The sequence below is a fragment of the Trachemys scripta genome, chromosome 3, assembly GCF_013100865.1.
Source record: "Trachemys scripta elegans isolate TJP31775 chromosome 3, CAS_Tse_1.0, whole genome shotgun sequence".
Taxonomy (NCBI): domain Eukaryota; kingdom Metazoa; phylum Chordata; order Testudines; family Emydidae; genus Trachemys; species Trachemys scripta.
The window spans coordinates 20,977,487-20,991,151 of NC_048300.1; the positions used below are offsets into that span (position 1 = coordinate 20,977,487).

At 42.6% G+C, this 13,665-nt stretch overlaps 1 protein-coding gene across 1 annotated transcript in view; it reads right to left on the minus strand.

Annotated features, from left to right (window-relative positions):
• Positions 1–13,665, minus strand: part of PAPOLG (poly(A) polymerase gamma) — an 89,188-nt gene that overhangs the window by 39,210 nt on the left and 36,313 nt on the right. Inside the window, exons 8-9 of the mRNA XM_034764197.1 lie at positions 10,219–10,330; positions 8,953–9,042 (exon numbers count right to left, since the gene is read on the minus strand). Of these exons, the coding sequence (XP_034620088.1) occupies positions 8,953–9,042; positions 10,219–10,330 (202 nt within the window). The remainder of the gene's footprint in view (positions 1–8,952; positions 9,043–10,218; positions 10,331–13,665) is intronic.

A 13,665-nucleotide genomic window follows, 5' to 3' on the forward strand; every position in this document is an offset into this window, starting at 1 on the left:
CATATCAGTTACAGTACAAGTAGGTTTTTTCATCTTTGAGTGGTTGCAGATCTGTATTCCACTCAGTTGACTCACAAGCAGTAACAAAGACTCGGGGCTCAGAGTCTACTTAAAGAACGACTGCAGAACTTTCCCAAACTTCCCAAAGTTTCATCTAACCTAGATGCAGTTGTAACAGCATAGTATTTGGTAAAAATATGCATTGAAGGTCTTGCAAATGTCCAATATCAAAACATCGCCTAGGAAACATAGAAGATTAGGGTTGGAAGAGACCTCAGGAGGTCATCTAGTCCAATCTCCTGTTCAAACTTGGGACCATTGCTCTTTGTTCTGTCATCTGCCACCATTGAGAACAGCTGAGCTCCATCCTCTTTGGAACCTCCCTTCAGGTACTTGAATACTGCTATCAAATCCCCCCTCACTCTTCTCTTCTGCAGACTATGATTGTTGTAGTCTGAATTACTCCATATGCCATGGTAAAGCAAGAAGTTATCCACCTGGAAACTGTCTGAAGAAATTGCCTGACATTTCATCCATCCTGCATAGGAGAGAAAGAATCAAGGCAATGAACGAGATGGTCTAGCCTTTTCCACATAGAAATAAGGTTAGCATAAAATCCCTCTGGGGCAGCTGTACTGAATTGCTTTACCTGTAAGAGGTTAAGAAACTCAAATAACCTAGCTGGCACCTGACCAGAAGGACCAATGAGAAAAAAAAAAAACCACTTTCAAAATACGAGGAGGATTTGTTTGTGGCTTTGTTTCCTCTCTCGATGGAGAGAGAAGCCAAGCAGGAACAACATCTCCTGAAAATATACCTGGAATGATCTAAAACTCACAAAAATTCTAAGTAGGCAAGGAAATGTGTTAGGTTATCTTTTGTTTTGGCTTGTGAATTTTCCTATGCTACAGAAGTAGTTTTATTCCTGTTTTTTTAACTGTGAAGCTGAGCCAGAGGGGAATCCTCTGTGTTTTAAATCTTATTACCCTGTAAAGTTACCTTCCATTCTGATTCTGCAGATGTGATTCTTTTACTTTTTCCTTTATAAAGAAAACTCTTCTTTTAAGAACCTGATTGATTTTCAGTGTCCTAAGACAAAGGTTTGGTCTGTGCTCACATTGCTAACCAATTGGTTGGTATATTATTCTCAAGCCTCCCCAGTAAAGGGGGTGAAGGGGCTTGGGGGAATATTTTGGGGGAATAGGGACTCCAAGTGACCCTTTCCTAAATTTTTGTGTAAATCACTTGGTGGTGATAGCAATATTGTCCAAGGACAAGGAAAAGCATTTGTGCCTTGGAGAAATTTTTAACCTAAACTGGTAGAATATAAGATTAGGAGGTCTTTCATGCGGGTCCCCACATCTGTACCCCAGAGTTCAGAGTGGGGAGGGAACCCTGACAAATGCCAAGCATTGTCTCACATCCAACATATGAAGCCGGTGTTCATATAGACTTGAGCGTAGCTTAGGAAAGAATACCAGTAAGCAAATTGCTCTTAATAGCCAACTGTGAAACCACTTCAGATTTTTTTTTTGAATGTGGCCTTAGGGTCACTATCTTTGAAATGCTTGGAGGTCCTTCCATTAGGGAATTCAGTTTGCTTACTCTCCTTCCAGATGTTATGGCAGTAAGAAAAGCTGTTTTTTAATAAAGGAGGAATAGAGAACAAATTGCTAGGGGTTCAAACAGAGGTTCCAGGAGGGCAGCCAGTACACTGCTAAGGTCCCATAATGTTTTCTTCTGAGGTGGAAAGAGATAGACAGCACCTTTTAGAAATATGACTACCGTGGAGTTAGAAAAAATTGACTTCCACTGAATCAGAGAATGGAATGCAGAGATTGCTTGTAAATAGACAGTCAGCAAACAGAGATAAATCTGAGGATTGAAGGTGTAATCAGGTAATCCAAAGTGTCCTGAATGTGGGCTAGACTCACCTGAATTCTCTGAGCTAGTGACCAAACTGGAAAAATGTTTACACTTGGCCAAATCAATAATAGTAGAAAACATTCCACTATTGTTAAGTAAAAGTCGCTGGACTGCTTCTGAACAATGTCCTTCCTCTTCATCTACCCATGCAGCATCCACACGGAGGTGCAGCTTGCCTAGTGTTGGATGCCAAATTTGACCATGGTGTTGAATCAGTAGGTTGGGATACAGCAGAAGATATTTGGGAGGTCAGATAGATTGAGGTAGTCAGAGAACCAACACTGCCTTTGCCACAGTGGTGCAACGAGTATCAGTTTGGCAAAATCTAACTTCAGTTTGAGAATAATTTGAGGAATGAGTGGGATTGGCTGGGGGGGATGGGAGAGGCATACATCATTGCTAATCCCCAGTTCAGATGGAAGGCTCCGTTAGAGAGCCTGGACTGAGATCTGCTCAAGAACAAAACTGGCAGCACTGTTTGCTGTCTTTTGTTCTAAGCAGGTAAATTGTCAGAATACTCCATTCTTTGAAGATGGACCTCAGAACCCTGGTGATGGACTGATTGTGATTCTGGGAGAAATGCCTGCTAAGGTGATCAGCCAGTGATTCGGAGCACCCAGTTAGAGTGCCGCTGTGGGAATGATGGCACTTTTTTGCAGCAAGGAAGCCAAAACTTCACTGCTCTAGGACAGAGCTGGTTGAGGCAGGCTCCTCTGCATCTTTCATAACACATTGTGGTGGTATTGTTGGTGAGTATATGAACCACTGTGCCCTTGATCTGAGCCTGAAAGGGCCAGCATGTGTTGTAAATGGCTCAAAGTTCCAGGACATGGACATGGAGAACCTCTCTTCTGTCCACAAACTTTGAACTTTCCATTTCCCTAAATGTACTCTCCAATCTGTTGGAGGTTTCTATAATTATGGTCCTGGTTGGTGGAGGTTGGTGCATTCACTGATCTGATGTAGAGTGATCGGATGTAGAGTATCCGTCACTCTACAAACTCTAGGAGGGCTGGGTAGCACTTGTACTAGGCTGTCCAGTGATTGACAATTCAGGAGATCGGTCAACTTCAACCAGCCTTGAAGAGGATGAAGACTATCTTGCATGCTGGACTATGTACATGCAAGTGGCCATATGATCAAGCAACTTCAACTATAGTCTGTGTATGCCTGAAGGATGTGATCAGAGGGACAGACACAGGCAACGAATTGCTTGAAATCTCTCATTGAGCAGAAAATCCCCTTAACTCAGAGTCCAGTAGGACCCCAATGAACTCAATGTTTTGTGTTTAAATCTTTGTTCAAATCAGACCCAGAAGATTGAAGAAACAGCATGAAATGGACATGATGTAGGACTTGGTTTCTGGATTTTCCCTTCATTAACCAATCATCCAGATAAGGAAAAACATTAATACCTCTTTCTGAGATATGCTGCTACTACAATCATGCATTTAGTAAATACATGTGGAGCTGAGAATAGGCCAAAGAGGAGCACTATGTACTGCTGTTGACCTACCACTATAAATCCCAATTTTCTGTGGCTTGGGAGAATTGCCACATGGAGGTAGGCTTCCTGAAGATCAGCACACTAGTCATATTGATCCAACTTGGTGAGAATCATCACTAGGGTAACCATGCTGCTTCTTATGTGTTTGTTGTACTTGTTCATACATAGCTCTCAACTCTCCCTTAGACTTGGGGGGAATCAGGAAATACCATGAGTGAAATCCCCTTCTCCCAATGATGAAGAGGAAGCTCTTCTACAGCTCCCGAAGCACACAGAGTCTGAACCTGCTGTTGGAGCAGTGACTTGTGAGAGGGGTCCCTGAAAAGGGATGGGGTAGGGAGTAGGAATGGGGAAATGGACAGGATGGCATAACCTTATCCCACAGTACTTAGGATCATTTGTTCATGGGGAGGGATAGCTCAGTGGTTTGAGCATTGGCCTGCTAAACCCAGGGTTGTGAGTTCAATCCTTGAGGGGGTCATTTAGGGATCTGGGGCAAAAATCTGTCTGGGATTGGTCCTGCTTTGAGCAGGGGGTTGGACTAGATGACCCTTCCAACCCTGATATTCTATGATAGTTATTGTTTCCCCAAGCCCTGTAAAAGTGAAATAGCTTGCCCCCAAATGGAGATGATATGGTCGGGAAGTTGATGACTGGAGTGTTGCTCTTGATAGGTGAGGGGCTGGCTGGTTACTACTGGGACTAGGAAACAACCTCTGCTGGGACTTATGTCCCTTCCTAGAGAAGCCTTGCTGCTTAGTGGGGTAAGCTGACTGCCAGAAGTAACTGTGAATGGTATTGCTGCTTCTGCTGCCTTCCATGTTTTTTTCTGGAAACAAAAACCAACCATCAAAAGGTAAATCCTCAATGCTTTGTTGGACCTCAGAAGCTATGCCAGAATTCTGTAACCATGAGGCTCTTCTCATTGTTACAGCCAAGATAATAATCCAGGGGGGTGGGGGGAGGGGGAGAGAAGAGTGTCCTCCATGTATTGCAGTGACGTCTTGGCCACCAGACAACCTTCCACAATGAATGTCTTAAACTCTTCCCTGGAGGATTCTAGCAATTTATATGTAAATTTGGACATAGGATTTTGTAAATTAGGAGGCTAACAGCACCTGCTGATTAGCAATGTGAATTTCTAAAGAAGAGGTTGAGTAAGTTTTTCCTTCCCATTAAATCTAACCTTTTAGACTCTGTCTTTAGGTGCTGACTTATATCTCCCTTGACACAACCTCTCACTTGCTGCCGTTATGACAAGTGAGTTAGAGGCTGGATGAGAGTAGAAGCACTGAAAACCCTGCATAAGGGCACAATACCTCTTTTCAGTATGCTTCACTGAGAATGAAAAGGAACGTAAGGTACATTTTTGCAGGCTCCAAAAAGTGCTTCATTTATAGGGAGAGCTACTCTCGCTGGAGAGAACTCGAGAAAATATACCAACTTATTAGTACTGTCCTGAACAAACTCTGTCTGAATGCCCAAGCTTGTAGCCATTCACCTCAGGAGATCTTGATAGGACTTAAAATCCTCAGGTACAGGACAAGAGGAAGCTGGCACCATAGAATTATCCAGTGAGGAGAAAGAAAAATGAAGTGGAACCAATGAAATCTCCTGTGGAAACACCTGCCCCTGTAACAATGGTTGAGGCTAAACTAGCTCAGAATGGAGATGAACAAAGATCAGTGACCTTGCCCTGGACTAACCTAAGCATTGGGACCTTGCAGATTGAGGAACATCCCAAGGAGGCCATTGAGGATTGGTGGCCAGTGGGAACTGGACCAAGACCCTTATCTCTACTGTGGGAGCAGTGCTAATATCTGTACCTCTAGTGATTCCCCAGGAGGTCTCAGACTTTTGAGAATGGTATTTTGAAGGTGACGGAGAGGCAGAAGATGTTCCCAAATTCTCTCTTGAAGAACTTTCCAAGCAGTCCTGTGGCAATGGAGGAACCACTCAGGTAGAGCAGGCAAACATCCAGACTCATCTGAAGCCCAACGTACAGCCTGCATCAATGCTGTCGATGGCAAAGCAGCTGGTGCCTGGAGTAGCGGTAGGGGTATTGCATTCACACAACACTGAAATGGACATCAGTCATGAAGTCGAGCCCAGTACTAGTCCTGCAGATGTGGTCTGCTCCTAAACTGTCCATTACTGAAGATTGTAGCTGCACTGATGACCCCTCAGTACCGATAAAGGGGCCAAACTCAGCTCTGCATCCTGATTTTTAAGCGGTGCAGAAGACAGTGCTGGCAACAGTGAATAATCTAACCCAGTCTATGAGCTATTGATAACACAGAAGAGGCCACCACAGTTGAGTGGTGCTGAATTAATAGAATGTCTGGGGCAGAAAGGCAAAGCAAGTCAGATTTGCCTGATATGTCAGAGCAGAAACAAATCGGTGTCAACACCAATGTCATTGGTACCGGACTTGACAGTATGCTGTCCAATTGTTCTCATCTCAGTACAAGAGAGTAAGACAGCCCACCACTATCCTGTGTACTAGAGGAATCTCTGTCAGTCTGCACTCCTCTTAGGAGGAGGAGGAATCTCTCCTAGCTTTGCAATGGCTCTCATCCATTTTGTGACTCCTTTTCCTCAGAGAATGATCTCTCTTCCAATTAAGATAGAAATCAGAATCTGGCTGTGGAACAGCCCCTACCGGCTCTGAAGTGCTCTGAGAGATTGGACAATTGGCAGAGTTCTCCAGTACCAAAGCAAGCTCATGGCCTGCTCCATAAGGTGCTGCTTCAAGCAGAAATCTCTAATCACCAGTGCTCTCTTTGAATGACATACAGATAGAGCACTTTCCTTTAAATGTGCCCTTCTCCAAGGCAGAGTAAATGCAGTGTGTGTGTGTGTGGTGTGGGGGGGGGAGGGGTCCCTTTTAGGGATAGCCACCCCACACAACAGGCAGTGTTTAAAACCTGGTGAAGGCATCACATCAGGCTAAATCCTAACTAAATAAATACTAAGGGTACTTCTAAAACTATATACACAAGCAGACCCAATAATGAAACCTATTGGTGAAATGACTGAAATTGGAATTTGTAGAAGGGATAATGGTGAGAATTTTTTTGATGAGTCACCAGAGAGAGGAGGTCAGACATGTTTTGATTTAGCCTTCCTTTTCCTTGGTACTGAAGTTCTTTGTTCTGGTATGTTATCTAGCTGTTTGGGTCCCTTATCTGGAACCGCCTCCCTACAAACCACTGTAATAATCTTTGTACAAAATATGCCTTGTGAGGTATAATTTGAAAATTAATAACTTGCTGCTGAATAATATCATGGTGAAATGCATATAGCAACATTATATGTTAAGTTATGAACATAAGCTGAAATTAGGCCTGAAATGTGTTTACCAGATAAGTCTGGGTAAACCAGTTTCTTAAAGACAAAGGACAAGCTGATGCCTCTAGCCAGATGTCAAAATTGATGGGCAATCACCTGTCAAATGATGATTCTGTGGCAAAGAAGCAGGGCAGGAACAGATCAATCTACATTTTAGCAAACAGTATGGAACCTCTTTCACCACCGGACTCCTTGTCTCCATCCTCACAGTGGGAATTAATTTTATCTGAGGGTAACCCTCAGAAAAATGTGTTTCAGAGTGTGACTGAACTGTAAAAGTGAGGGGCAAAGATCCCAAGTTATCTTTCCTTAACCATCTCTCAGTCTTTCCCTTAAGAAGAGGAAAGAAACAGCCTTTGGACTTTGGGAGCAGGTTCTGGCCTGAGAATTCAGTCAGCAATGTTACTGGGAACACATGGTAAGGTACTTCACCTTGAACCAAGTCTAGTTTATTAAGTTTTAGTACTAGGAAGCATTTTATCTTTGTTTCTCTTGTATCCATTTCTCTGACTTTACGGCTTTATACTTGTACTTGCTTAAAACCTACCTCCTTGTAGTTAAATAAGTTTGTTTCGTTCTTTAATCAAGACTAATCCAGTGTTTTAAACTGTGCGGGTAACTCCATTTAGGGTAGAAATATTCGATCCATTGCCCCTCTAAGTTACCTGGACTGTCCAGGACAGGGCTGGACAGTACAGAACACATTTTGGGGGGAAACTTTGGGACTGGGAATATGTTGGGGTCACCTTGCAAGTGATAACCAAACCTGGTGGAAGCCAAAGTGTGACTGATGTGTGGATAACAGGCTTCAGTATACACAGATACTCAGGATCTTACCTGCGTGCTGGAAGTCTGAGTGGCCCAGGTGAGAGCTACAGCAGCAAAGCATTGTGAGGCACCTAAGTTTGCAGGATAGTGCTGACAACCCCCCACTGGTCTAGATTGCCCCCCAGAATGTCAGAGGGGCTTGAGTGTTTTGGAACCAGATTGGATGTCTTAGGTACCGAAAGCTCCATTGATTTGCAACCGGAGCTTGGTGCTGAGGCAGACACCTTTACCATGGTATTCTGCTTGGATGCAGAAATACTCTGAGCCTATTCAGGCCTCCTATCCTTTCCTTCAGATCTCTTCATCACCTACAATCCCAGAGGTCTGGCAGTCAAAGCTTCCTGCAATAAGAAGGCTTGGAGTCTTTCTGGCCTGGGGAATGAACGTACTATAAATAGTGCAAGGCAAAGGGGAATGCCTTTCCCAAGGCATTTAAGACATCTGATAAGGATGTCTGACTGCATGGCATGATATCTTTTAAAGCCATGTTTCTTCATCTTCAGATCTGCCATGGACACCTGTAAAAAGTCCTGCTGAATATCTGAACTATCCTAAAACCTATCCTAAAACCTAACCTAACCTAATTGATTAATCTTTAAAAAAAACATTAAAACAAAAACAAAACAAAAAAACACCTCCTTCCCACCCACCACCAAGGCACTTAAACTATGGATCTAAGAGATCTAGAGAAGTCCACATCCATCTGTCCATTGCAGTTGGAAGAGACTGAGGCAGATTTGGTGCCAAAGCCTCAGAATGTACTCAAACACTGGGGTGAGGGGCAGGAAGGGTGTGGGAGCGCTCTAATGAGCACTCTTACCAGAAAATTCCATTGTCCAAATTGCACTGATCAGCACATCCCAAGACTGAAAATATGCAGAGGACACTCAAAGAAGAATGTTAGTTAAGTTTATATAGTCCATTGTGCAAATAGGCACATGAAAAGTAGAGGGTTATGGTGTACAAAGGTTGTGTTCAGCAGTTCTCATGACAAATATATGAACATGCTTTAAGCTACTTTGACCCCCATGGAGACATTTGCCTCACCTTCTATGTATGACTATTTACCTAGCATCATGACTACTCAATACCCTATTTATGAGTGTTTACTACTTTAGCATGTTGGAATAAAATTTAGTTTTGAAATAAAGATCACAGTTCTTATTCACAATCACATACATGGCAAGTTTGGCATTTTAAAAGATTCCTGAGTTACCCCATGAAATATTCCTCAAGTGGTTGGACATGTTACTCTCAGCCTTTAGTTATCTAGATTTTCACGAACTTTTCAAGAACAATTAAGCTTCTTGGTAGAGATCAAGAATGACTGTTTTACTCACGTTTTGCCCACAGTTTAATTGCTCTAAGTGTTAGTCTGAAGTTCTCCTTGTGTGGCACTAAATGCAGAATTTCATCAGTAACTCTGCAACCTGCAAGAGAGATTTAAATTACAAATTTAATAATCTCAGGTTTTTACTAGTTTACCACTTTTTTGTCTTGGTGAAAGGGTTTCTAAAGTAAGCATTGGATAACAATTGCTTTTAGAACCATATTTACAGTAGTAAACTATGGTTAGCAGACATGTTAGTATCCTCCAGTATGCATCCACATACCTTGTGAATATCAGAGGTTTTTAGAGTTTAGGCTGCAGCTATAATCAACCAATTTTTAACAAGTGAAAGGCCATGAGATCATTTGGAGGTGGGAGTGGATCCGAGAGCCAAGTCGGTCAGTTTTAAGAGCCATACACAATTAGACAGAACTCAGGATTGCTGAGTAGTGAGGTTAAGCTCGAAGTATCAGAAGACTTCCTTTACTTTAAGTAATTAATAGCAATAGTTTACTTTTATAGTTATCACCTCATGTCAAATGCTTTAGCTCAGGGGTAGGCAACCTATGGCATGCGTGCCGAAGGCGGCACGTGAGCTGATTTTCAGTGGCACTCACACTGCCCGGGTCCTGGCCACCGGTCTGGGGGGCTCTGCATTTTAATTTTAAATGAAGCTTCTTAAACATTTTAAAAACCTTATTTACTTTATATACAATAATAGTTTAGCTTATATATTATAGACTTATAGAAAGAGACCTTCTAAAAACGTTAAAATGTATTACTGGCACACGAAACCTTAAATGAGAGTGAATAAATGAAGACTCTTCACACCACTTCTGAAAGGTTGCCCACCCCAGCTTTAGCTATTTACATACAGTGGTACTGGAATACAGCTCCCTCTGTAGTGGAAGAGGCAACCAACTGGCATAAGCACAGTGAACAAAGAAGCAGGAAAATGTTGGGTATGGTCAGACATTTGCCCGACCCATTAAAGTGTCTAATATCCAGAACTGACAGGACCTTGATCTATCCAGATTTTTTTAACCTACCCATCACGGTGGTATCTGAATATCTCAGATCTCATCCAATAAAGCATACAGGAGAATATTAGGAATCTATGCAACAGGAGTAATGTCTTTTTTGTACAAATTTGGAAAAGGTAGTAATTTGTAAACAAAATACATGTCCATTAGTAATTCAACTTAACATTTTACAAAATATGTTCTTATCCCACATGAATAAGAGTTATCAGGTTTAAGATTAAAACAGAAGTTACCATTTAAGCTTCGTATACATCTTATATCCAGGCTCCTTAGACGTGAATCATCTCGAAGATCCAAGTTATCAGAAATAGTCTGTACAGCCAGCCTTGCAAACACAAGATCAATCTTAGGAAGAAAAATTTAAAGTGCATTATACTTTGCATCTATAGAGAAGTACAAGCTAAGTAACAATTTTAAATTCTCCTCAATGAATGCTACAACTGCGCAAATCTGGAGAGTTCATTACCAGATTATTAGGATTTAATGCATTAGATATATCAAGAAAACAGGACATATACTGGAAGTGTCAAGAAGTATGTTTCATGGGAAACTTTTTTTGTGTGCTTTGTTTGAAATTTCACATTTTTTCTTTTGACAGGAAAGGCCACTCCCCCCCTCCCCCACGGCCTATTAAAAGGGAAGAAGCCATTTTGTCTATAATTTAATTTTCAAAACAAAATTTTCAAGAAGTGGAGGTTTTCTAAACAAATAAGCATTACGCTTACCCTTAACCGACCTTAACTTTTACCCCTGCCCCCGCTGTGCCAGGCCGGCCGCAGTGACCTTGGTTAACCGGTTAAATGATATAATTTAACCAGTTAACTTTTAAAACCAATATTTACATCCCTAGTTTTCAGTACTGTTTCTTAATCTCCTATCCTCTGAATTTTTAGATTTTGATTTAGTTAAATCAGCAACACTATACTGCTCTGCCAACAGTTTCATTTTTCTAGGAGGTATCCGCCCATCAGAGCAGATGTACTGTTCTGAGTAGTCTGACTTGTCTTGTCAACATATTAAGGCAATATAGTAATACAGTTCATTTGGGGGGAGGGGGGGAGAGGATATATAGCAATCTGGCCTATTTATATGAAAACAGTGCTTAATCTCAAGGAAATAAGGACCCAAAATACAATATCTTGTTTAGATAGTGATCCAAAACAGGAAAGACTAAAAAAAAACCCAGTTGTTACCTAAGTTCTCTGAAACTCCCTCTCATTTTGCAGCTCCTGTTCCTTGATGTATATTTAGTATTTAGACAGTTTAAGTGGGATTGTAAACAATAAGCTACTTTTGTAAAAGAGTTAAAGTCTACACCAATATACAGTGCCAAGACTTTCTGGTAACGTACTGTTTAGGTATTAACCATAGAACAAGTATGGAGGGAGGAATAGCTCAGTGGTTTGAGCATTGGCCTGCTAAACCAAGGATTGAGTGTTCAATTCTTGAGGGGGCCACTTGGGGCAAAAATCAATACTTGGTCCTGCTATTGAAGGCAGGGGGCTGGACTTGACCTTTCGAGGTCCCTTCCAGTTCTATGAGAGAGGTATAGCTCCATATTATATTATTATATTAGCACATAGAACTTGTCAACATAGAACAAGTAAATAGCACCCTGATCCTCAAATACACTACTTACTTCTGACAGCATTCCCCGCAACTGGCAGACACTGTGAACCAGGACTTAAATGAGGAACTTTTAGAAGCCTTTGTTTGCCATCACTGCCTCGACTTTTGCTCCTCAAACTTTCACGTTTGTCCCATGTGGCTATCTCGCTGTTTGATCAACTGGTTTCTGCAACTACCTGTTTATTATTTTGCCCAGCTAATGTATTCAACCAGCTCATATGGCTCCCCCTGCACAGCCCCAAGAGTTGCTGGAATGTGCTTGCACCTTTCCCCAGCTTAGTCTTAAGGAACCATTTGCCAGATGACTCAAGGAACCTGGGGCTGAGATTCAGAGAGAACTGGTTGCTAGTTCCCAGCTTTGTCTTTCCCAGGGTAACCATGTGGGGGAAGAGAACACCAGCTTTTGCACTTAGAAACCCCTTCCCTTGCTCAGGGACAGTTTCTGGAGACAAAATCCTGCTCTGGGTCTCTGGCAGACTGGAGCAAATGAGCTACTTACCTCCCTCTGCTGGAATATGGTAGCCAGCCAGCAGGAAGCTAAGTGGCTGCAGCAGAGAAGGGATGGTAGTTGCTCAGCACACATCTGGCTCACACCAGAACTACTCCACAGAACTGCCTTCCTCTGCAACACTCTCCACTCACTACAGTGAGAGCTAATTCAAAGACTTCATTTTAAGAGTCTGTGGCTCAGGGAACATATTTTTAATTCATAAGAAAATGTGTATTTAAGTAAGTTTCCTTGAAGGGTCACAAGAGGCCTCAGGGACAAACTGGAAAATCCTGTTCTAAAAGGTGGCAAGTCTGTTTTGCTTTGTTAATGTGATAGGTTCTTCCTTGAAAGTCTCACCACATTTACTCAAGTCAATTCATGCTATACATTGTAGCGGCAATAGGGAGAAGAAAAGGGGTCACTGAGTAGGAACATGTGTATCCCAAAACCCTAGCTCTTATTTTCATCCTGCAGATATTTTTTCTACTAAGGCCTAGTCTACACTACACAGTTAGGTCTACATAAGGCAGCTTATGTCGACCTAATTATGTCAGTGTCTATGCTACAGCCTTGCTCCCAATGAGGTAAGTGCCCTACTACATTGACATCACAACTCCACCTTCATGAGAAGCATAGGGCTTACGTCCATATAGTTAGGGCAATGCAGTGTGTGTGTTACTTACATCAGCTGTTGGCTCTCTGTCAATTTCTTGGCAGGAACCCCGGGTGGCTAGACCCTGCTCCTGTCTGGGAGCTGGGGCAAAAATCCCTGGGCTACTGGACCCTGCTCCCGCTCCCCACTGGGAAATTGACCAGGCTGCCCAGCTCCCAGTGGGGAGCCAAAAAGCCATGAGCAGCTTCTCCCCCCTCCCGCTCCTGGTAGGAAACAGGGATGGGGGCAGCCCGCTGGGAGCCTGTGGGGCAAGCTGCAAGCAGAGCTGAGAGACAGGCCTCTGAATTCCCCACACTGCCTCTCAGACCAGTGGAAGCACACCTGGGGAGGACATGCAGCACCGACTCAAGGAGGTTAGTGTGGACAGGCACCACAGCAATAATTACTGAGCTGGTGGTCAATCAACCTAATATAGCTCAATTTACGTTTCTAGTGTAGACATACCCTAAAATAGAAGTTTCAGAGTAACAGCCGTGTTAGTCTGTATCCGCAAAAAGAAGAACAGGAGTACTTGTGGCACCTTAGAGACTAACAAATTTATTAGAGCATAAGCTTTCGTGGACTACAGCCCACTTCTTCGGATGCATATAGAATGGAACATATAATGAGGAGATATATATACACACATACAGAGAGCATAAACAGGTGGGAGTTGTCTTACCAACTCTGAGAGGCCAATTAATTAAGAGAAAAAAAAAAAAAAACTTTTGTAACAAACCCCGATGCCAACTCTGTCCACATATCTATTCAAGTGACATCATCATAGGACCTAATCACATCAGCCATACCATCAGGGGCTCGTTCACCTGCACATCTACCAATGTGATATATGCCATCATGTGCCAGCAATGCCCCTCTGCCATGTACATTGGCCAAACCGGACAGTCT